Source organism: Cyprinodon tularosa, unplaced genomic scaffold (assembly GCF_016077235.1).
Source record: "Cyprinodon tularosa strain WSP-4 unplaced genomic scaffold, ASM1607723v1 ctg70, whole genome shotgun sequence".
Lineage (NCBI taxonomy): Eukaryota > Metazoa > Chordata > Actinopteri > Cyprinodontiformes > Cyprinodontidae > Cyprinodon > Cyprinodon tularosa.
In genome coordinates, this window is record NW_024039452.1 from 1,677,588 (window position 1) to 1,703,435 (window position 25,848).

At 36.5% G+C, this 25,848-nt stretch overlaps 1 protein-coding gene across 7 annotated transcripts in view; it reads left to right on the forward strand.

The window, feature by feature from the left end:
- Positions 1 to 25,848, forward strand: part of nrxn2b (neurexin 2b) — a 1,247,190-nt gene that overhangs the window by 353,135 nt on the left and 868,207 nt on the right. For all 7 annotated transcript variants that reach the window (XM_038268483.1, XM_038268482.1, XM_038268476.1 and 4 more), the window contains one exon: positions 3,744 to 3,761. In XM_038268483.1, coding sequence (XP_038124411.1) covers positions 3,744 to 3,761 — 18 coding nt within the window. The remainder of the gene's footprint in view (positions 1 to 3,743; positions 3,762 to 25,848) is intronic.

Genomic DNA, 25,848 nt, shown 5'->3' on the forward strand with positions numbered 1-25,848 from the left:
TTCGACAGTGCAATAATTACTTCATGATGTCTCTCACTAGGTTGCTTGCTGTTTTGTATGTTAGGGTTAATTGTATGTTAAATTGTATGTTATTGAATGGTGCGTAAGATGCGCATGCGCACTGATATCTTGTCCCGAGGCAAGATGTTAAAGTATGACGAAAAAACGTCAAAAACATACGAAATACTGTTCATAACTTTTCGTACGATTTCGTACGAACTGATAATGAGAATACACTGTGTCTCGCTCCACCCCGAATTCCTCAGAGCTTGAGGAGAGCATGCACTATATTATTATTAAATTCATAGGAGCAAAATATGTGGAAATGAACGTTTAATTACCTATCAGCGTCCAGCATATGTGCAGTTTCTGCCCACATATTTTGTTATTGTTTTGGACTTTTGGAACAGGGATAACCAGCCATACAAGCCATGTATGATACATGGCTTGTATGAAATGTTTGTTCTTTACTTCTAACAACTTATTAGCACATGTCACAACTTGTTTTGAAGTTGTGATTAACCTTTTAAGCTTCTCTGTATGATATAAATATTAGATGAGATGAGAATTTTTTTTTTTTTTGGTATGTTGAAGTACCTATAGTTTTTAGTTATTTAATTAAATGGTCTTAGTGTTTGGGAATATATACGAATTATGCTCTAATTTGTAGTTAGCGATCTATCGTTACTATATTTTAATTTGACGAACTGGAACTTCTTCCTTAATTACAAAACTAAAACAAATATACTTATGCCATTAAATAGTGCACATAGAATGTAGTTATCAGGAATTATATATATAAACAAACCTAGAACTTAAGCCATGTTTAAAGATTAGCTCTTTTTAGCAAGTTTTCTTTGAAAGGGCTTATGTTGTTTGTACTGTTAATACCGTAATTAAGAGAATATAATAATGTATTCAGACTGTCTTATTTCAGTAGTACTTTTTTGAAATTTTTTTCCCCACAGGCTAGACCTTCAGGTGTATTTCTGGAGTGATTTGCCCTCAGAGTGTCCTTATTACTTTCTGCCTTGCGTGTTTGTCAAGCTATTTCCACAAATCCTTTTCTAAACATAAAAAAAAAAAAATCATTACTGAGCATTAAGGGAAATGTGTGCGGAGTCTGGTAGGAATGTAAAGCAGCAGACAGAGATCACTGCTTCTTCCTGCAATCAAAAAGAGGGGTTTGGCCAGACCTTTCATTCTTTTTTTTTTTGAATCGCCCGATGGTTACACAGAAAAGTATGCTCTATAAGGAGTTTTTGGCTTGGAACAGTAAAGCCTCAACATCCCCAGAGCTTCCCGGTACGCTGGAGCCCACCGGCCTTGGCTGGTATATTTTCTTCAAGAAACGCCTCCATGAGTAATACAGTTCTGCTGGGATCCAGCTCTTGTTATTTACTATCCTAAAGGGCCCACTAGAGATTTTATAGCATTTCCTCAGGGTCCTGTCAGTCCTCCAGAATACGTCCTCAATAAAACATGATTACCCCAGCCCCGTGACCTGGGCTGTGAACATGCTGCCACAGCTTTGTATCTGTGCACGGCTGCCATGACATTATATTACATAAAGGCTGGTATTGTGCTTTGCACAACTTTATTTCTCTTATGGTGGCTGACAGTGACCAGGGAGAGCTGAAGAGACATGATGGATGAGATAGGTTTGAACAGCTATCTAGTTTTTTTCTGGTGTCCAATCCAGTATCTCTGCCTCCTTGTCTCAAACACCCTGACTCACTTCCCTGCTTGCTCCTGACATTGACATTTTTAAATACGCGGTATCGATCTATTTTACTTGCAAAATCTCGTGAAATTTCATCGTTGTGTTACAAACTCTTGTGATATTTTGCAAATTCTTGTGATATTTTGTTAGTAAAATAGATCCATACCGCGTCAATATATCAACATATAAAAATATGGCAAAATTTTGTGAATTTTCGGGGGATTTCGTAGCATAACGATGACATATAGCAATATTTCATTATTAAAAGAGATTGATATGGTGTTTTTAAATGGCAATATATCAGCATATGAAGATATTATGATATTTTAATGTATCAATATTTCTTCCCTCGTCTTTAGAAGTTTTTAAGTCTGTAAAAAAGAAGTTTTTGAGGAAGAAGAAGAAGTAGTATTTTTTTTTTTTTTTAGACTTTAGAAACTCAGAAGCTGATCAAATATCGGGTTAAATATCGGTGGGGTGGCCGATGTCCGATATTCAGTTTTAAGGCCGATACCGATAGGGGGCCGATTATATCGTTCATCCCTAATAACTACTGTGTTTAAATGGCACGCACAACCGAACCGGACCACGCCATACACAACTTAACCATGCTAAATTGGTACTAGTTCATAGTAGGAGTTGGCGCGGTTCAGTTCTGGCTCGGTTCTCAGATAACAAAGAGCGTATGAGCAGACCACACCTTACAGTCAGCCTCCGTAATCAACTAAAACCTTAAGACGTTCATTAAAATATTAGCTTTCCTACCGTGCCACATGATTTCCAGTGATGATTCAGCTTAGCGGTGTGATGAACCTCAACATCCGTCATTGTTTCCTGCGTCTATAAGCCATGATTAGACTATCATTTGATGTTTGGAATTCCCAAAAGCCAACCCTGTTACGTAAATTCACCAAAGGCTGCCTTCTTCGCCTGACTCTCCACAAACAACAAAATATCACAATTATAACCAAACATAACTTCCTGAATGTTACGGGCGCCGCCAGGTTCGTTTACTTTTTTTTTACCTCTAGAAAGCAGTAGTAGCATAGATGATCACTAGGAGGCGAGGAATCTGGCCAACAAGGCGTGTAAATGGTGGTAAGTCACCAAGCTCTTCATGATTAACTGATCCAAGTTCGGCACGGATTGGTTTTCACAGGGTAGTGTAAATGGGCTTATGAGCCAATGAGCTGGTAAAAGGAGTCCAAAATAAATAAGCGCAGGAAAGCAGGAAGTGATAAAAAACGCAGAAAGAGAAAAAAAGTGATTGTATGTTAAACTGGTCACCAACTAGTGACTTATTTGCCACATAAAGTGTATTATATTAAAGAATATCTATGTATTAAACTCCAAAAAAAGTTAAAAACAATCAACTGGACATTGTTCCCAAGTTTGAAGACATTCTGCTTCCCATCCAGGAAGAAACAAAGTCCAGTGGATTGTTTTTCTTTTTTGGAATGACTATGACCTGGATGACCTAATGTCTGAATTTACAAAGAATTAATATCATTTATCATTATGTTCTCAACTTTAAATATCTCAGTTTGTTACCTTCTCTTATTCTTTTGCTTAATCTTGTAGCTATTTCCAGTCTGTTTTATAGAATGTATATGTACATTAAGACGTTCACGCTCGATATGATGCCTGGCTTTCATAATGACTTTTTTTTTTACGTGGATGAATGTCAAATGTGAAGAGAGGAGAGTTGTTGCCTGAAAGAATTTCTTCTGACCTTTAAGTCTTATCTTATATGAAAAATATGACTGCTGCCTTCAGAACACGATCAGCAGTTGTTTTCTCCTCAACCATCTCAATTAGCAGCTCAGTGTTTCAGCTTTATGTGTGAAACTGCTCTCTCTCGCAGACATAAAATGTTAATTGCATTCTGACTTTCCTTTTTCTCACTCTGTTATTATATCTCATTTAGTTGTGACTTTCCTTTGATGAACAGGTGTGAACAATGTTTTGCTATACCCTTTGGACTAATCCCATTTTTTTCCTGTCTTTTCTTTCATTTCAGGTGACTCATCTCTAGTCGGTAAGTCCTTCTTTATACTGTGCCTATTTTCTGATTTCTTTCTGCTGCTCCCTGCCACGGTATCTGAGTACAGCTTGTCTTTATTGGATATTAAAGGCAGGTGCATATGAACCATTTCATGCAACACAAAGAAAGCTTTTATGTGTTTTTTTTCAGCTATGGAATTCTGTTTGTCATAAAGTATTATACTTTCTGCTTTCCCTTCTTCTCGGTCTCTATGTATTGCAGCTGGTTGAAATAATCTGCTCTACTAGCTTAAAGATGTTCTTCAAACAAGATTTTTGACTGGTGGTACAAGTACCATTGCTGCTACTTTGATAGTTGTTGTTAAGCCGGGCATACACTGTACAATTTTTGGACCTTTTCGGTTTGATTCTCCAGTTGTGTCAGAATTTTTCAGTGGGTCTGATTTTCAGCCTGATCGTGATCCTGATCAGCGTCTCATGACCACCTCCTGCTCAGGAATCGTAAGGTCTGGAGAAAATTAAACATGTTTGAAATTCAGTCTGCCGTCGTAATGTGGTTATCAGTGTTGCCCACTCAGCGACTTTGTCGCTATATTTAGCGACTTTTCAGACCCCTATTTTTCAAAAAAGCGACTAGCGACAAATCTGACGTCTTTTTACGGTGTCACTGGCGGCTTGTGGAGACTCTTACGTGAACGCATGTATCGTTCCCACTCTTGTCCTCCAGCGGCAGCTGCTGCCGTGGGGCGCCTCCCCCATCCCAACCCCATTCTCCCGCTCCCACAGGAGTCCCTCTCAGCGCTGCAGTCAGAGCCGGAGAATGTTTACCCTCAGCGTCCAGACTGCAAATGAAGCGCGCATGCGCCGGGATTGACGGCGCAAATTGATCACAATAATTAAAATATATAAATTAAAAAAATAAATAAACATTTATGGACAGAAAAAAGTAGCTTTATATATTGTTTAGTAAAGTGAGTTTTTACTCACTTTTTGTCTTTCTGTAACGACATTATTTGTCCCACAGCATCAATAACATGCACATCACTTCCTGTGGCAGATTATGCAAATTAGACGATGACGTCATTTAGCTACTTCTAGCTACTTTTAGCACAGCCAATAGCTACTTTCCTTACAGAGGAGTTGGCAACACTGGTGGTTATGGGCAAATGACCACCTTATGATGCACTCGCAAACAAGGATTTTTCTTTTTGTTCCTCTCAGATGAAAACAGAAGCATAGCAGAGGGTACGAGTGGAATGGAGTTCTTTCTCTAAAATTGACAGACCGTAGTAGCCATGTTTGCTCAGCCATGTCTTTGTCCAAATACGTTGTTGCCTTTTCCTTTTTCAGCACACAAAATTGCACAAATTGCCAAGGCAGCATGTTTCACTCTAGTGAGTTTCATATTCTTCTTTTACTTGTACTGTATGGCTTCCGGATAGACGAGTCCGGGTAGCGCCATCTCACTGCAGAGCTGAGTCCGACCTGGTTTTCGGACGTACAGTGTGAGCACGTACGTCATGAGCTTTGAACTCACACTGTAGCTGTAGCAAAGATTGAAAAAATAAAAACTGTACAGTGTAAGCCCTGCTTTAAGCCTGTTTAGTTATTGAATGACTTGCCAAAAAATAAACTAATTATTACCGTATGTTGTTTAAAAAGAGGTTTCTGTTGAGATGCAAAGATTTTGTTGATGCTGCATCAAACAATGTCACTTAGTCTTTTAATTCAATTTCAAATTCAAAAACTTTGAGGGCTTTGTTGATGTTAGTGTCAGGGTTAGCTGAAGGAGATTCTGCTACTTATTTGGGTGCCTTAAGTGTCTGAGTGCTACTATTGTAGTAGGAAGGTACCGTTCCAGATCTTCATATTGGTTTAAGAGTAATTTATGTAACATAGCTTAAGTGTTTTTCAAGAACTTACCCAATTATACGAATTTAAAGCAAAAAAGGTAAACTTGCCATCCCATTATAATCATTTCGATGTCTCGTGCTGTAAAGAAATTACTGAGGAAAAAACATGGATGCTTCATCTGTAACATGCTGACATGTCACAAAATGTTAGCTAAGGGGCTAGCTAAGGAAAGCGCAACATTGAACAGACTAATGGGATGTATCAACACCTCTCCAAACAGTAAACACATAGGATGGAAATAGTTTAAAAGTCTAGCTGATAGCGCTTTGTAACTATTGCTTTAGTGATGTGTCAGTGTTATTGCTTGCCTCTTAATAATTAGCTTTGTCTTGCTCCAGTACCCACAGTGCATTATATGCTTGCTCCAGTAATCTACTGCTGAGCAGAATGTGTTGCATATAATGAGAAAAACACTGAGTTATTTTCTGATGATAAAAATGTTTTTAACCAATTGTGTGGTGAATATTTTCTTCCCGAGAGTCCTGCGCTGTGGTAATTCAAGCATGTCTCCTGATTCTCACTCATGAATAGCTATTAATGTATGTCTGCTTGTCAGGGTTTGTCCACTGAGTGTTTGGCCCAGAGATCTGATGTTGTCTGAATACTAATGTGCCATGCTGTGTGACTGCGGGAAACTGAGCGGAGATTTGGTCTGGAACATTTTCATCTCAGTGATTCAGTAGAGTTTGGCAAAATGATTAAATTCCAGCTTTTAACAAAAATCATTCTGAAGAGTTCAAATCAAGACCCAGTAAAGCTTGGTTAGAAATTCTATAGCAAATTGAGTTTCAACTTTATTAAAAGGTAATATGATGTTTTAGGATTGAAATTAATGAGTTGAAACATGTTTTTTTTTGTCACAAAAAAGAAAATGAGGTAAAAATGAACAGCCTACAGGAAAGATACATCGCTATCGGAATCTTTTTTTTTTCCAAGTGAGTAGGTGAGCCAAGAAACCATTGCTCTGTTTCATTTTATGGTTCCCCTGCTGCTATGAAGACAGATTAAGGGTTCTGTTTTTTTTCCAAGAGAACATGTGGAAGTTTCCAGAAAGAGCTGAAGAAAGATTTCTTTGATAGCCTTCACCTGTCCAGGTTGGACTAACCTAACACATGTGACCTATGGACTGTTATTAAAATTTACAAGAGGTTAATAAATTCCTGACAATGTGTGAATTATTTCAGATACCCTTATAGCCACTGAGGTTATGACTTTCTATAAAACCGCCTTGTTTTATAAGTCAGTGATTTTTTAAGATGTTGAATGATAATCAGGGGTTGATGTTAAGGATTTTTACCCTTCGGGCAAGTGGCTTTCACATTTCATTTGCCCCGAAAAAATGTTTGCTTGCCCAGTATAATGTTTGATAAATATAGTTCCTAATATTCATTTTTGTATATATATCAATGAAACATGTTCGTTTTTTAAATGTTTTTTGTAATTCAGTATTTTTTAAGTTTACAGGTTCCTGGTGTGTATATGCATGTGCTAGATAATGAACTCAAGCCTACATTACCGTGTTAACATGCTTTTCAATCCTTTCTGCACATTCTTTTCAAACTAAACTTTGCTTTAAACTGTTGTGTGCTTGGAAAAATATAAATTGTAATGTTAAAAATCAAAAAAAAAATTGAGAGTTAAAAACTTACACTATTACTACTCAAAATTTAACATATTTAGCTCTATAACATTTAAATGCACCACTCCAATGTCTAATAGAAAAAAATTTTAATGAACATTTTTTAATGTATGACCACTGTACAGAAGACTGCCATATGATAGAAATATTTTCACTGTGCGCATTAAATTATTGTTTTCCTAAACCCTGACTGATAATTTTTAATCGAGCGTGTATTATAGTATAGATTAAATTCATCATCCAGCTGCTGCTCTGCAGAATTCTCTCCCCAAGAGCTGAATCACGATATCTAGCGGAAAATCCTGCGGCTAGTGGGTCGTTTTCATCGAAAGTCTGTGATTTTAAAGTAATTTTGAGTGATACATTTTTTTTTTTTTTTTTTGCGATCTTTGCATTTGCCCGCCGGGCAATTTGCACACAACTCTCCCGACAATAAAAACTACTTGCGCCGGGCGATCAGGCGATGGTTAACATCGAGCCCTGATAATGTATGCTGTGTGTGATGAATGAAACCCCAGATTTGCTAAAAGAAAAGAAACCAGTGCAGATTGTGTCCCCGGTTGCCATAATAAGTGCTATCTGATTAGTGCTGGCAGTTAGGAAGGAGCTGGATAGTGAAAACATGTCATTTCTACTTCACCTCACAAGTGTATACTTCTTTGGTTGGCCTGAAATGTAAAGGCTAAGTAAAAAACTGAATCAGCATTAAAGTTCCCATGTTTTAAAAAATAAATTTGTGAAAGATTTTGTTACTCCTATGTGTCCAAAGCCTTTATATGAGGTTCACAAATGAAAAAAAAAAAAAAAAAAAACTATCATTGTTTTTCTCTACCTCTTAGCTAATGTGCGCTCAAAATGGTTTGTTTGAAACGCATTCCCCGTATGATGTCATAAGGGGAATTAAGCTTTCCAGAGTGGTTTGTAGCATCCCATCAGTCAAGCTTCTGACTTCATCTAATGTATGATTCAATGCTCCTTGGCAATCTTTATGAACTCTGACTGGTAGTCATGGTTGAGGGCGTGGCCTTCTAGAGGAAGGAGGCATGGAAAGCCAAATCAGCTCGCTCAGAGACAAGGGCTGAAAGAAACACGGATCTCAGACCAGCTTTTGCTAAACCTTAATAAACCATATTTACAATAGTTAAATCAGTCAAAATATTTCTGATCAACGCAACTCAAAGTTGTTTTGCTTTATTCTTTTTAAACCATGCAGTGGCAGAGGTAACTGTTTGATGACTCTTTGAAGCATAGTAAAAGGAAAATAAAATATAATTCCTTTTTATTCTAGACTAAATCCATGTATTGGAAGAAGAAAGACATACATTGATCTTAACTGCTCAAGCCCTGTGCTCTAGAGATTCCTCTCGCTTCTACTCTTTTCTCTTTAAGTCTTTTGGAAGCCAATCTAAGGCTTATAGAGCTGATGAGAAGTCTTCCTGTAATGGTGCCACAATGTGATTGGTCATTGAACCACATCTTGAAGCAAGGCTACCCAGTGAGCCATGCAGGTTTTTCTTTGAAGCAAAAGCAGTGATGATTGGTACATTGAATATGGGAGAGGGTGACATTAAGTAAAACATTTGTTCTCTTTAACAAGCTCCTCAAAAACACAATGGCTTTTAAAATCTTTTGTTCCTTCCCTCTGAGCCATTTCATACTAGAACTAACAAGGACTTTCGGATCAGAAAGGTACTCCAAAAATTCAGACTAAGTTGCCTACTGTGTAATAAAGTGTTTAAGTATTGCATTTTTATGGCGACCTAGGGCTTTAGTTCATTGTCAGTAACAACTATTTTAGCTTCAAATAAAACATCATCCACAGTACATGATCACCTGCACTTTAACTGTTTGTAATGTATTTCATTGATTTTTTGCCTGAAAATAGTGCTTTCAAATTTGTTTTTCTCAACAGCTTTACAATAGTTTTTTTTTTTTTTTTTTACATAAAATGCAATGTCTTAAATAGTTAAATCTTTAGATGCACAGATTAAATAAAGACAGTTGAAATGATGCTGACATCGCTTAGGCTGTTTTATCGGTCTGATGACAAAGAGTTCAGTTTTGAGGGAGCACAACAAAATGGGCACCTTATAGTTAAAATCTACGCCTGTGGCCACAGTTCTATACTAGAGCAGGAGGGTAATGAGATAGCTACCTGAGATAATTACTACTCATCATGTCTGGCTCTCCTTCCATACCACAGGGAACAAGTTTAACTCACTACTGTTTAATGGACACTCAATTACACCATTTGAGTCACAATTAATGCCATTTTATGCTTCACTGTGTCTTAAAACGTGTTAGTTAAAAGCACGAAAAATTAGCCTGCAGATATGAAAGGATGCATAGAGTACAGGTTTACAGTGCTGAATGTCAAAGATTTAAAGAATTGAGCACCCTAGTCTTGAGTTAGCGTGTCAAATGGGATGTTTTAAACCAACAAAAAGCATGTACGCACCTTATTATTTTATGGATTTCTTTGTTTCTAGAAAGAATTTAGATAAAACTAGGAAATTTTATCTAAATTCAATCCATCTCAAAAGAAAACAATTACAAACATTACATATTTTTTACCCACTTGCCACATCAGGGTCATTGCGAAGTTGTCAAGGTACAACTCTGTTGTCAAGGATGTCAGTATAACACAGGATATAAAAGCTACTTGTTAAAATCTACAAAACTTTTAGCAGGAAGCTATAAGTTGCATAGTTTATTTTGGGTAACTAACTAAGCTAAAAGAGGCCAACCTGTTAGCTAATGGGTGCATTATATTCTTACATACATATACATACTGTATATATATATATATATATATATATATGTCGAAAATTTTCAGGCTCAGGGTTTTCTTTTGCTTTAATACCTGCAGACTATGGGGCGGGGCACAACCTAAACGAAATCGTCCTAAGATGGCCGCCACCATGTATATGCGTGGCCAAAGATGAGGTAGCTTGAAGTAAGCGAAGCTAGCCAATCCAACCGTAGCAAAATTAATAATTCGACAAAGGGAAAAATAAACAGTAACAAAAACACACAGCACCAATCCTTTTGTCCACCTTAGTGAGCATTAGCATTCAGCTCAGACCTCTGTTACTTAAAACCATCAGGTAAAACACAAACCCAACACATGCAAATGATCTATTCTAAAAGAAGGCGGGGAACAAACGAAAAGCAAGTAGCATAAGAAAGACTCCATGAATTGGGGTAATATAAATAGATTTTGTCAAGAGGAATTCTTAAAGACCAACGTTGTGTGCAACAAAATTAGTAAATGTTTCAGGCTGAAGACTTATATCGACCCTAAGTGTGGAATGCTCTGCCCCCCAGTGTACGTATGCCCACATCATGGAGTGTTTTAAAGGCATACTATGCAACATTTTTCAGTTAATTAATGTGTTCCATAACGTTTTGGATGATTAAATGAGTCCTTTCAGGTCGAACAAAGGTTTTCTCGGCCGCCCTGGTTGTCTGTAGCGGAAATACCGTACTTGCAATTGCAGGAGCCCTCGGCCCGCACCCACAGGCTCAGAAGTCTCGTGCATCGCGAGAGTCGGTCTTGCTTTACGGCGAGAACTTGGCTAACTACAATCTTTTTTATTTAGACACATGCATAACAAATAATGTATGAAAACATGCTAAAATTTCAAACTCGAAAATTGGAACAAAATAGTCACTTACCGCAGTAGACATGGTGATTTGTTGCGTTCGCCTGTCTGCTAAGCTCAAAAGAACCGCGCCTGGCTTGACGGAGAAACCAGGAGGACAGCTGAGCATATTTATGACAGTGCACTTTTACTTCTGCCCTCTGGGGGGAGCCTCGCTGGAAAATCAACACCGGTTGCATAGTATACCTTTAATTCTCTGGCTTTTACCATAACTGTATGGTCCTCTGTGGCTTTGTATTTATTTTATTGTATTTAACGCTTTATACTGTCTTATTTGTATTTATTGTTTTATTCTAATCTTGTTGTGTGTGCATCAGTTCGGAAACATTTTGTTTTTTTTAAATGTGCTACATAAATAAAGTGGATTGGATTGGATTGTCCAATAAAGAGTTGTAGAGAGCTCTAACAGAAGGCTTGCTGTTAATTATAGAACAATGAATTTTGGTTAAAACAAATATTTTCAAATATTTGATTTTCTCTTTGTGAATAAATAAACTAATATAAGAGGTTGTATCCTTCCCAGGAATAGCTGTTTCAGATTATGCTGCTGCAAGTAAAATATGGATTTTCTTTTTTTACATGTGTACCAGGATTGCTAAGTAATGAGCACCAACTAGTCACTGGGAAAACATTACACAATGGCTAGATCCTAATACTTACACTACACTCTACACCCCTAAATGAAGTGTGTACTTTCTACAGTGTAAGGGGTACAGTGCCCAGGTTAAAAGCGTGCAAAATTGGAGAATCTGGAGAGTACAGCTTATGTCATCAGCTCGAGTCTTAACATCGTCTAAGCAGGTCTTAAAATAATCAAATAGAACCTGAGATCAATAACGATTTAATAAGGTGGAGTTATTTAAAATAAACTAAAAAAAAACTCCCCATTATGCTGAAGGAGTAATAAAAGAAAAAATAATTATACCCTTATGGCTTCTATAGGTATTAACAAGGTCAGCAGCAGCCAGGTGGTGTTAATAAAAGCCACTTAATTAACTGACCATCCGCTAGTGTGAGCAGAGGTTTTGGCAGTTTGCTGTTCTGCTCTCTAGGTTCAAATTAAGACAAGGCCAAAGAGGAATGATCTAAACAATAAGGGAGAAAAAAAATAATGGCTTCTGTTTACAAAGTCCAAAGGAGCATAGAATACATTTACAAACTTGCTTCTCAGCTAAATCACAAATTGCATAGACTTGGCTGATTTAATAAAGTTTTTGAGCAATATTATAATATATAGAGTAAAAGCAAAAATGATGAATAAGCACAAAAATGTGCCTCTACTTTTCTAGCACGTTGTAGCAAGGGCTGATGGTTTTCGTTGCTTTTTATGATTCAGGAATCCTGGGTCATTAGGTTGATCAAAAACTTTAAACACTTCTATCATTCTCTCATTTTTTCAATTTATTTCTAGTCAAAAGGGAAAACTTAATCTTTAATGGAAACAGGGTTCTGCGGGTCCTTAAAAAGTCTTAAAAGGCATTGAATTCTTAAAAAATAAAACTAAGGCCTTAATTGGTATTAAAATGTCTTAAATTAGTCTTTGGTAGGTCTTAATTTTTAAAACATCATAAATGGGATTATTTTTATTACAATTTATTTTTGTAATCCAAATAAAACTTTAAAATTGACTATTTTTTTGTTTTTTTTTAATAAAAAAAAACGAAACTGCTCGCTACTTTTGGTTCCGTCCCGATAGCGGAACCAATAAAAGCGTTGTTGCGGCCGGGACATTTGGGAGATGCACCATTAACTTTTTGTCTGGAAAATATGAGCAAGTGTAAATGTAGCGAAAGTTGGCTCCAGCCAATGGAAATTAAGGCAGTGGAGTCACATGTGAAGCGCAAAACACAAAGCGTCAAAATCGAGTTACCGAGAAACAGCCGGTATTTCTCAGTTTTGTTCCACCCTTGTCTCTGCAACGCCTCCACTTATCACCAAATCAAACATACTAAGAAAACCATACAAAGAAAAATAGCTGCAAAAAAGACTTAGCACTGGTTATGTTGTGGCTTTAAAACTGATTAGTTTTGTTCCCTGCTAAAACAAAGTTTGTCAATTCAGTTAAATAATTGTTAAAATATATCTGCCATTTGTGTGTTTTTAGCTTTCTTCCTGTATGGGAAGCTTTTCAAAATTTGAAACATTAGTGCAGTGGTTTATGTTAAAATAAACCATTGGGTTAAGTTGTCGCAAGCCGGTTTTTCTTTTGTTTATTGTGAATTTGGTCTTAAATTTTGATTGCAAGTGGCATTAAAAAGTCTTAAAAATTCTTGAATTTAACTTGCCTTATGCTGTAGGAACCCTGTTTAAAATGCAACACAAATGGGATCCAAAACAAAGCTGAAAATCCAAACACATACAGAGAAAAAAAATGGAAAGAAAAAATCTGCCATCCTCATTAGTCAATTTACAGTAAACGTACATCTTCTCGGAATCGATATGTCTTTTAAGAAACAAAGGGACTTTTCATAATTGAACGCATGCAATAAAAAACGTGGGACATATTTAAAATAAATTACAGAACAAAGTATGCTTTACAGTCGGTGTATGCTGTCTGTCTGCGACGTTGCTTGTAAATCGTATTATTATGCCCCTTTGAAATCCAAAACTATAAGGAGATTGTTTGCAGATCCAGTAATCATTCCTTGTGTCTGGACCTAGCCTGTGGCCTTTTCAGAGTCTAGAGAAATTCCTGTCATGGCAATCACTCATTCCTACTGCCTCCATATTTCATGCTAGTCCTGTCTCCAACAAATAAATTAAACTCTAATACCTTGACTGCTTGGAAATTACATTGGATTGTTATAAATGATGCCCAGCTGATATGTGTGATGGCTGAGCAGAGTGTGTTCAGCAGAGCAGTGTTAGACTGCACTCTAAGAATAAAAGATGCAGTGCACTGCTAGATGTACATTGGGGCCAACATGTGAAGATTAACCGGGTCTGCTTCCATTAGTCTCCAAGTAATTGTTAAGACAGCGGCGGGCAGTCTTTAACTTTTATCCTCAAATCACAGAGATGTTGCAGAGACCTCCAACGTTCCGATTTGATTTCCCTTGTCTAAAAAAAATTACTTAATCTTTCTATCTAGCTCACAGATCATATTACAAAGATGATTTACTTCCTTGCATTACTGATTAGCTATTATTTGATCACAGTTCTTCAAATACTCTCTTTTCTCAACGCTTGGGGTTATGCCTCAATTCATAACTCCACATTTAGTTTGGAACCCTTTATAATTAAAATATATACATAATTTCAGTGTTTAAATGCAGAACAAGAAGGATTTTTTGATAAACAGTTAATAATGGGTGATTAGGCTTTAGGACAGATCATTTCAGGCAGTTCAGTAATTTCTGGAAAAATCAGGTTATAATTTGTTCTGACCTCCATAAGCAGTTAGGGCCTGATCTTCAGGTGTGAACGTGTTGTGTTTAAGCAAGGGTATGTGATATTAAATCATTTCATGTTGACCTTTTTTTGCAGTACAGTGAACCCTCGTTTATCGTGAAGTAGAAACCTTTATTTTTTTTTACAGTTATCATACAATGAAATACTCCATACAACATTGAAATTAAGGAACAAAAACTTCTTACAGGCCCAAGCATTTGTTTAACAAATAAAAGTACGGTTGTTGTCTGTTTTTTTTTTTTTACAAATAACTACTGTACTGTATTGTAAAATAATATAGTTATAAATAAATAAGTAATCATCAATACGAAATGAAGGGTTAATATCGCGGGGATCAGCACCGCCCCGCCGTGACGGATTGGAACGGGAGAAAATGAAAAATTATTATGAAAAAAAATACAAAGTACAGTGGGACAAATAGTGACTGACATGTACAGTACAGTATTTCACCGCTGCATCCTGACTCTGCTCTGTGGCGTTTATTTCCTTCTAAAGCCTGCGGTGCAGGTGTGTTTTTTGGAGAGAAGAACATAGTTATTGGTAGTTGTTGTCGCTCTTTTTTCTTCTGGGCCAAAAGATCCTTATAAACCGACATGCCACCATTAATATGTTTGACAGTAAAGTTTAACAATGCAAATGCAAATCCGAGAAGCAGCAAGACCGTGAAAAGTGAACCGCGTTATAGGGAGGGTTCACTGTATATCGGATCAGGCTGCTATTAAGAGGAGTTGGTGGAGATATATCCAGCTGTTTACAGCCTAAATTCCTGCATATCTTTTTGACTGCAGCTCTTTTGTCAGAGGGGCTGGGATGGTGTGAATTAGCAGCTAGAAACAACATTTTTTTATGTTTTATATTTAGTTTTAGCTTAAGTTCTTGGTTGTAAGACTTTGAGATACATATGTGAGGTGCAATATTTGCAATCATTATTATTTCTTTTTAATAACTATCATTTTTACCTCCAACAGAACATGCAATCTGCCATTTTAATGGGTGTAACCAAACTTGTTTGCATGTCTTAACATTTGCAAAGCAATCTTTTTAGATCACCACCAACAGCGCCACTTTTTGCATTTACAAAAAAAAATAAAGGAATGGAAATTGCACATCCAGTTTAGCAGCCCCTTTTGAAATCTTTGAAGGCCTTACCCATCAATTGGAGTTGATGGAAGCACCTTGAAGTGTAGCTGAAAATGTTTAAATAACCTACGTAAACTGAGTGTTATTTCACTGTTTTGAGCTTTTTTTTTTTTTTTACATTTTCATGTAAACTTGTTTCATCTTACCATATTGTTGTAATAATTTTTGTGCTGCCTTCCTGGGGTTAAGTGTTGACCATTGTAGTACATGATATTTTCATCCTAGGCTAATATTCTGGTGTATAAGCCTCCCACTCAGAGAGATGACCCCATAGCGAGTGATCCTCTCCCCCGCTGCCTCCACTGCACCAGCTTTTGACATTGTTGAGTCAGCACCTTCAGTAAAAGACTCGAACTAATAAGGCTCTGGCCTAATGGGCACCACAAAGCCTCCCTCGAGTGACAAGGGAGGTGAAAAATCCTTTACATCAAAAGTGGTGTAACTACCATGGCACTTTGTTCACTGTCTATACTTCAATATGTTAAACAGCTAGCTACCACTTTCCCTTGTCCTATCCACACCCCTGCCCCGGCATAATCCTTACCTGTTAGCCCTCCCCACCCAGAGTCTCTTTGCATCAACCACTTTGATGGCATTTTTAAAAAATGCATAAAGATTTATACTTTTAAACTTTACATAATATTATTTCATATCAATTAATAGGACCGAAAGAGAGCATGTACGGTGGTGACAATGAAAAAAAAAATAATAAGTGTGATACTGTCATTTTATTAGAACTCCAAGTGTGGTGAAGTGTATGGCAAGGAATCTACATACAGGCTGTGTAAGGATCTCAGTCTCTTGTAACGGCACAGTTTTTCAGATGGAGCCTTCACTAATACCCGCGGCTTATTACCAGCAGCTGGTGCCGAGTAATTACCACAAGCCATCACGATTCCTTACAGCTTTCAATTTTTTACTCTAATGTGACTTGTCTACATTTATTCTCTAAGTTCCCAGCATGCAGGGTTTCTTTATTATTATTGCGAACAAAATTGGTACGGTGCCTTACCATATTATTCATATTTCTTTAAATTAACAAGAACAAACTTTGATTCATGCAATTGAGATGGTCTGATAGAGCAAAATAAAGTAATGAGGGTAAAGTAGAGGGAAAGGGATTATTGACATTTTTAACATACTAACAGATTTCATAGTTGTAAATGGTGGCAGATTATTCAGTTCTTTTAACTTTTCCTCTTGTAAAGGTAAGGCAGCTCCTTACTGCTTAGTAAGTATCAACTTTTATATAACATTACAGGAGTCCTCAGAGGTATATCCAATACTACCCCCTGAACTCTCAAACAGCATTTTGCTAAAAGTAAAACCAAAAACAAGTTAGGGATAAAACATAGTGAGGTAATAGAATAATATCTAAAACTTTGGGACATTTTAAAGAGTACTGTTTGACCCGTCATCTCATAAATGAAAAAAAAAAAAAAAAACCAGAAAGCAGCAGAAAGGGTCAAGGTAACTCTAGATGAGTTTTATAGGTCCATCACTCATAAGGGATTCATTCGATTCAGTTCAATCAAAGCAGAAGTGCATCAGCGATTACTTTGATAAGTTGTATCTGAGTATTGCTGGTGGTAAAGAAGGTGGTAGGAAGAGGATCCTATTAATAGTCCAATTCACTGTGTCTAAGGATTGCCATAGACATACGGACCTCCAGACTCTTCTATCTGCTGCTTAGTATTTTTCATTTATTTCCCAAAATCATTTGAACGGCAGTATTCATAGAAACTGCCTCAGCACTTTTGTTAATAGGTGTTCAAGATCTGCCTGTTTTTCAGTGTAGTCCTGTTTCTCTGACTGTGACTTGCTATCATCCTCTGACAAGGGAGCTGGCTCAGAGCTCATCTGCCTGGCTGTATGTTTCCTGGACGGGGCCCCCTGTGGAGCTGGGTTAAAGTTGCTTTTTGTATCTCTGCTTCTGACTCCTTGAACCTCAGTCGGCTTCGGCATTTGGCCGCTCACACTGAGCCTGGTTCTGCTGGAGGTTTCTTCCTCTTAAAAGGGTTTTTTTCTCCACTGTCGCTACAAGTATGCTTAGTGTGGGGGATTGCCTTCAAGTCAATGAGTCGATGCAATCAACTGGTTTTCCTTAGATAGAAAACTTTGAATCAATTTGACTGTATGATCTGGTTTAACTGTAAAGTGACTTGAGATGACATGTGTTGTGAATGGCACTATATAGATAAACTGAATTGAATTGCCTACCTCATGGAAAATGTGTGTGACCTATGCAATGTAAGCAAGCAGATAAACTTTGGATTGTATGATGGAGAACTCAGCCATTGGCTACGTTTGTGTACCTTTTGTTTATTGTAGTTCTTTTAGAAGGCTGTAGTCCCATTTGACTCGCATCATTCCTCTGTGTTTCTGTTTTGTAATGACGTCCATAAGACTATTCTTAGGTCATGCTCTGAAAGCAGATGCTTTACAGCAAATCAGCAGAGCCAGCTCTTTGATTTGACTGACAGCATGGCCGCCTTGGGACCAATCACATGTGAGGATAAGGGATCAAAAATTTTTCGAAAGCAGAGAGGGGAACAGAGACGACAGCCACGTGGAGTTTGCTGCTATTTCTGTCATGTTTGCACCGATTTTTTTTTAGATTTCTTTTAAATAAAAGTTCAACACTTGAATAAAACGTGATGAAAAACTAATAGTATCATTTTTGTTACAGCACAACTACAGGGCATTTGACCAGTCTAAGGCTTCTGAGAAAAAAAAATTAAAAGCTAAATATTTGTATTTTCCATTTAAAACAAAAATAATATGTCACAGCTAATCGTATGTAGAGAGACCTTTGGAATCCAAACCAAAAATATATATATATAATTCCCCTCACTACCAATTTCTACAGAGTAGTCCAGAGTTCCTCCATGATAGCGTTCTTACTAGTGTTGTGCCGATGCCATTTTTTGGCCTCGATACCGATACCCGATACCTGGCTGTACAGTATCGGCCGATACCGATACCATAATAATGTAAAATAATTGCCATCATGGCTTTGTCAAGCTGCTGCCTACCTTTGTGAAGCAGGAAAAAGGCTAATACAAAGTGAATCCAGTAGAAGTTTTTAATAAAAAGTTCTACTGGATAATACAAATAAAAAGTTTTTATTGCCTACCAGGAGTGGGTGACAATAGTTGAATAAACTTATGGCTCTCAAAATGGTATCTGTGCCCTATTTGTTGGTACTCGCCGATACCGATACCACCATTTTAGGGCAGTATCGGGGCCCCGTCCGATACTGGTATCGGTATCGGTGCAACACTAGTTCTTACTCTTGACCACACAAAAGGTGATGAAATAGGTGCTAGAAGCAGGAAATAGGAGCTATGATTTGCCCAAGCCTGAATCAGCCTCTGTTGCCAAGACAACACTTATATATTGTTAGGTTACTGATGAAATATCTACTATCTAAGGTTGTACATAAGTCATATATGGGACTTTTAAAGGAGGTTCTCAATTTAGAAATAATTAAACATGCATGATTTGTTCTACATGTGGAGCAACATGTTTGGGAAAAAAGAAAACACTCTGAAACTATCATACACACTTTAAAAATGTTAGCAGCCTCATGCTGTGAGAATATTTTTCTTCAGCAGTTCAACGGATGTTTGCAGATTTGAAAATTGTAGACCTTAATACTAAATTGTCATAGAAGAAAATCTATCAAAGGGCTAAAATACTTGGTTTGACATTTATCTTGCAGCAAGGCAATAAACCAAAGCAAAGGTAGAATAGTTTAGATTCATTTATGGCAATGTTGTAAAATTGTGGATTGTTTTCGTTTGAAAGTTTTGATTGAAATGCAACAGCGTCAGAAAAAAAAAGATTGAAAGATGATATTTTATAGACTTTTTACAATCTTTTGTTTGATGTAACATGTTGAAGGTTGGCAATGTCCTTATATTAGATCTTTATGCAATTTAAATGGGCCTTTTCTTGTTTTTTTTATTTATTTATTTTTTTTTTTATTTGCTCAAATTTTATACCTGGATCTAACTTAATTAAATGTTTTTTCTTGAAAGTACTTTTGTTCCAAGTGATATGTTGATGTCATTAAACTCATTTCGTTAGCCTTAACTATTCACTGATTTGAACTATAATTAGATTTAGGTAACAACTAGTAAAATAAAATATTAAATTGGATCCACCAGTTTTTCTGCAAAAGAGATTGACTGCTACTCGGAAAATTTAACATTCATGAATTACAGCAACTGAAATACCACTTTGTAAATGATTTTAATAATCAAATTGCATCATAACAAAGTTAAAAAACCTGCTGGGCATGCAGTAGGCCCTTTGAGTTTAGATTGACATATTTTGCTATATTATGTCAGCAAAAACACAATATCAAGTTATTGTTTTTCAGCACTATGAGATCTGAGTAATAAAGAAAACATGTCTCTAAAGATGTGCCCCGGTCACTTGTAATGAACTGATATGAAGAATAGATGGATAAATAATAAAGCCTATGTTTCAGAAAGGTTGCTGTGTAAAATAACCTTATAAAGGGGGGTGGGGGGTTCCCTGATCTCACTTCCCTGCGTTCCATCATCAGGGTCATGGTGTGGAACTGTGGGTGTTATGAAGCGTAGACAGAATCAGCAACAAACAGTTTAGTCTGCAGACCCTTAAATCGACTGTCTCCAAACACTGTAGCTCTGTGCTACATCTGTGATTAAAAGGCATGGTTCTTTATAAGGCACGTACCATGTATTACTTGATCAGAAAATGAGCTTTTGCATTAATGAGGTATCAGGATATCACATCTCAGCGGTTACAAAGATGGACACTTAATTCCGGTGAAAGCTGGAAGTTAAGTCTGATTGAATTACAGTAATATATTGAAAGTATTTTCTATATTACTGCTTGATGTTATTACGCAGAAAAATGTCAGAGAGGACTAGAGGACTGGCTTTAAAAGGAACGTAGGCCCACATGTTTTCCACTCATGTTCATTGTTTAACCCTGTAATGCCAAATCTATCATATTTGATACATACGGTTTCTGAAAGGTTTTGCGTCTGACAACTTTGCTCATAATCCTATTGTACACAATCAGATATACCTGATAACAGAGGGCAGAAGACTATACAAAAAATAATCTTGACTTATTGCATAGTAATAAATTATTAATATCAAAAATTAATTTTTGTTTTTTCTTTTTACATATTTTGTTAAAAGGCCAAATAAGGACTTCAAACCAAAAAAAACGTAATTTTTGTAAATTTCAGTTTTTTTCTTGGATTGGGCTTTAAAGGGTTAAAAGACAAGCTTTGATTCCTTCTGTGTGTCACTGTATTCTTAACTGGAGTAATTATGTTTTAAGACAACTTTTTACTTAGATTACTTACTTTTTTTTGCATTATGTCTATTTTATACTACTTACATTTTAAAAATAGGCTTGTTAATTTTGTTTCATTTAAGCTAGTTTTCTGTTGGTATTAGAAAAATTAAAAAAACACCAAAATACGTTATTTCACTCAGACGATTAATTTCTTTTTTTCGGTTGGACTCGGTACTGCACCAACTTTTTGTTTCATTTGTTATAAAACTAAGAACTATAAACATACGAAAGTTATCATCTATAATTGTAGAAAACATATTTCTTTAATAACATCGTGCAGTAAAGCATCTTTCCGTAACATTTTTTCCTGCATTACTTTTGCTTTTACAGTTTGTTTTAAAAATTTGACTTTAAAACTTTTACTTTTAAACTAAGTTGAAAACCTAACTTCCACTAAAGTATTTCTAAACAGTAGGATTTATACTTCTACTTGAGTAAAAAACATTAATGCGTTTGACAGCTCTGCTTAATGCCATTCTTCCTTTCTCTTTGTCATCACTGTTATGTCTCTTGTCCATTTGTAAGACTAATTAATATCTGAGTTTGTGTTTAGCATTTTGGATGTTATTATATCGAACTGCATGTATTCCCCTGCACATCATACGTTTTCTCCACGTTTGAGTCTAACCTACATGATACACGGCCATGTAAAATAAAAGGCCAAGACAGTACGATTATGGGATCTCAACAGATTTTTCATTTTATGACAGATTGTTAGACTAATCTCAGAAATGCCCTGCCTGTATTTAGTCTCTAATATGAGCAAACTCCGGTTTAGTCAAAGGAAGAAAGAATATAAAAATTTATAATTTAAAAATTAAACTTGATCGAGAGGTTGCTCTTGGCATGAACAAAAATTATAGTCCACCAGCTGGTATCTAGACATACACAACAACTTCACAAAGAAGATTTATAGAGCTCTGATACACAGAAGACAAAACAAATGAACTAGTTGCCTGCGGCTCGCCATTGATTACTTATCAGTCAGACAGAGGTATGTAAACTGTTTGGACAGAGAAGTTAAAAACAAATCTTATTTAGGATATGATTTAAGCACAAACCTTCAAGATTAAAATGGACAATGTTTGTTGTAACCAAATGACAGCTAATCTGTCACGTGGTTAGAAAACGCCCTGGTCATCCCTCTGTGTTCTTCTTTGCATAATGTGTATATATATATATATATATATATATATATATATATATATATATATATATATATATATATATATATATATATATATATATATATATATATATATATGCACTTCTGCTTTCATTGAACTGAATCAATGTGTAATATGTTCAGAACTTAGGACCCAGGATTAAGGTGAGATAAACAGTGGGATAGTTTAAAGGATTTAATGAATGACAGGCAGGCTTTGGATTTGCAGCGGTTACATTGGCTAGGTAACCTGACTCCTGGATATGCGGAGCAAATCCATCTGGAAACCTTCCGTTGAAGTAGTTTTGGGAAGGGGCGAAAATACTGGTTAGCTGATTGGCCTATGTTGGTGATAGACGGGCCAAATAAACCAATCAGATCAACGAAGCATATGACGTACTAACAGAGCGACGACGAAAACACAAACACAAGCCAGGCTACTCTTGCCGAAACCAGTCGGAAGAAGAGCAAAAACATCTTTTCCTCTGAGAAAAGCCTCCAGAGCAGTGTTTTGCTCTTCTTTCAGTGAACAAATACTCTGTAATTCCGATAAAACTTGCTCGATAGCCACGCTAACGCTATTTTCATCGGCTGAAGCCGCCATGTTCTTTAGACTGAACAGTGGTGCTTCTCGTTGCGTCACACCTCAACCCGCCTCAAAGCCAACGCTGATTGGACGTTCGTTTGGTGAACGGCTCCAAATTTTCTTCAACGGAGAGTCTCCAGACTGATTAGCGAGTGAAACCTTCAAAGCTCGCGAGATCAGGATGGTCTCACGAGGCTAATGGCTAGGATGTCTATGACTGAATTATTATATTGAAGAGAAACCCAGATTAGTCACTGCGATGATCATGCGGAGGATGATTATGTATGCCCAAGCCACTAACCTGGTTTAACAGTTCAGTCCAGCGTCCATAGAACGTGAATGGGTCCAGCCAGTCGACTGAACAGGAGCCGCAGGTGCTGGAACAGAGTTCCAGATGTAGCTGAGAGGTGACAGGAGACTGGAGACAGGCAGGCAAAACTAATGAAACAAGATCAAAGCTACAAGGCAAAAATAGATCAGGATCAGACAATCAGAACAATACAGTTTGCAAGAAAACTTTCTTAACCAAAGGCTCAAGAATAATCTGGTGCTGTTGGCTGGGAAACAGGGAGCTTCAATAGGAAACCGGAACAGGTGGATCTGATGAGGAACAGGGCAGAGCTACACAGGTGATGGAAATGAGCAAGCAGCGCAAAAATCATGACACAATGTGATGATTACCATTTTTATTATTGTTTTTATTTATTTTTACCTTTATCAAATTCGATGTATTTTACTTAAAGCTGATTCTTCAAATCAGATGAAATAGGTGTAAATTAACTCAGCTCCGTTTGTGCTAGTTTGTGCAGCAAAAATTTGCGTTTGTGCTGCTTTGGATTTGAAGATTTGAAGAAAGAGGGGGGGCTGGTTGACCTTTGATGACCTCTAGAAACATCTCTTTATATCTTTAAAAGCGGCACAAAAGAAATTTTGTCTAATTTGAAGAAGGTGGGGGGGCGGGTTGACCTTTTGACCTTTACATTTTCATTAATATCTTCAAAGCCAAAGCAGCACAAACAACTATTTTTGTTGGGGGGTTTTGATGACCTCTTGAAATATTTCTTTATATCTTTAAAACGATGGCGGCACAAACGAAAATTTTTGCTGCACAAACCAGCACAAATGTAGCACAAACGTTTGACACAAATTTAGTCTGATTTGAAGAAGGTGGGGGGGGGGGGGGGCAACTTCACTCAGGTTAAAAACACCTTTATCTCTAAGGTGACACCATCTGAATTTTGTTTCCATTCACCCTAATGACAAAAACTAAATATAATATGTAAAACATGTAAACGTCCAAGCACAACTCTCTAATGTGTACGTAAAACTTTACAATGGAAAATAAAAATAAATCTGTTGGTCTCGTTTTTTGGACCTGTGCAGAGCCTGTGAAAACACTGTGAAGCGTTAAAAATCATCCCAAATTTGAATTTACTGTGTTTCTTTTATAATGTAACTATGCGCCTAATTTCTGCCTCTCTAATGCTCCTCAAGCATTGTATATCTTAGCGATAACTGCTCTGTGGCTCCCAGACCATGGTCAGCAAAAGCCCACAGTCGAACTGATCGATAGGAAACCCAATTGGAAGGATTAAGCTCATGAATCAACCTGTCAGGACATGAACCAGCACACATATATGTACACACCTAGTAGGGAGAATTCGGTTGGAGCTTAGCTAAAGTACAGCACCCTGAAAATAGTTTTAGTAGGGCAGTTTGCAGTAAAGCCTCTTTTATTTAAAGTACAAAAGACTGTAAATCCATGGCTTGTCAAAACATGTCTTTTATCAGTAGGACAAATTGATTGCACCTCACCACTATGCCTTAACTGCGTACAGCGGTCATTGTCCGATCGCCCGTGGGGAGACAGTTAGCGATTCTAGTAAACACTAAACCACTCAAGTACACAGGTGGAGTCTATTGTCATTGATTCAATTAAATTTGCCCTGCTTATTGTAATAAAAATGAAGAAATTTTACATATTGTTTATGAAATAAGCAATAACTTCCAATCATAACTAAACAGTCACCCTTGTATACTTGTTTCACCTGTCCTTTCATCTCCTTTGCTTTGGTTTCGTGTTCTTTCTTTACCTTCCCTTAACACAGGTCTTTATATCAGTAATATCAAGCATCAAAATTACATTTCATCGGCAGGGCATAAAATACTTTGAATAGGACTATGTAGTTCTAATTTCTGTTTGAAATGATGCTTTGATGTTATTAATGGACTCCAGTAGACCTTGGGTTTTATTAACACTGCTATGGCCTATGAGTCAAGAAGTTTTTTCTGGCGTAAGACAAAGCCCAAGGCCTTGAGGTGAAGGTTAATCTATCATTGTGTGTCTGCAATAGAATTTATATCAGGGCTTAAGTGAACACTTTAATAAGGAAATGTCCAATTGCTACAAATGTATCTGTTTCTTGGAAGATTAGGAAAAATAAATTTAAAGATGAATCTGATTTAATTGCAACATTACATTATGCAGACATAATATAGAAACTGGGAATTAAAATGTTTTGTAATGTATAAAATGTATATATATATATATATATATATATATATATATATATATATATATATATATATATATATATATATATATATATATATATATATATATATATATATATATATATATATATATATATAAAAGCCTTTCCTTTTGGTTGTACAATACCTTGTTGTGTAAAATTTTTCACTTTTTTTCCAATAACTTGGCAACTCAAAAAATGGTAAATTCCAGCTCCTGGAAGAAACAAACAGTAATGTCTATGTACAAAGTTGATGGATTCCTTTAAGGGTAAGAAGGGTTTTTTGTTTTTGTTTGTTTAACTGAATGATCAAATGTTATACTCCCCATTCCCTAGTAGAACCTTCCAGTTATTTATTCAACAGGTGCTGCCATTTCAAAGACTTCATGTTTCCATACACTCATGGAAAATTTCAATGACCTTTGAAATGCAATTTGCCCCAAAGCATCACATATATTTCTGCATATTGAGGGCATGAGAGGCTTTATCCTGATTTATTCATTTAGTTAGTTTATTGTTTATTATTTGGATTTCCATTGGCTTTCACAAGCATGACAGCTACTCTTCCTGGGGTTCTTTCTGCAAAACATTTACATAAAACAATTGCAGTATGTCAGCATGGCAAAAATTGTAATGATAATAAAACAAAAATGATAGCTGATGGTGAAAATGATAGTAATTAAAATCAATTAAACAGAAAAAA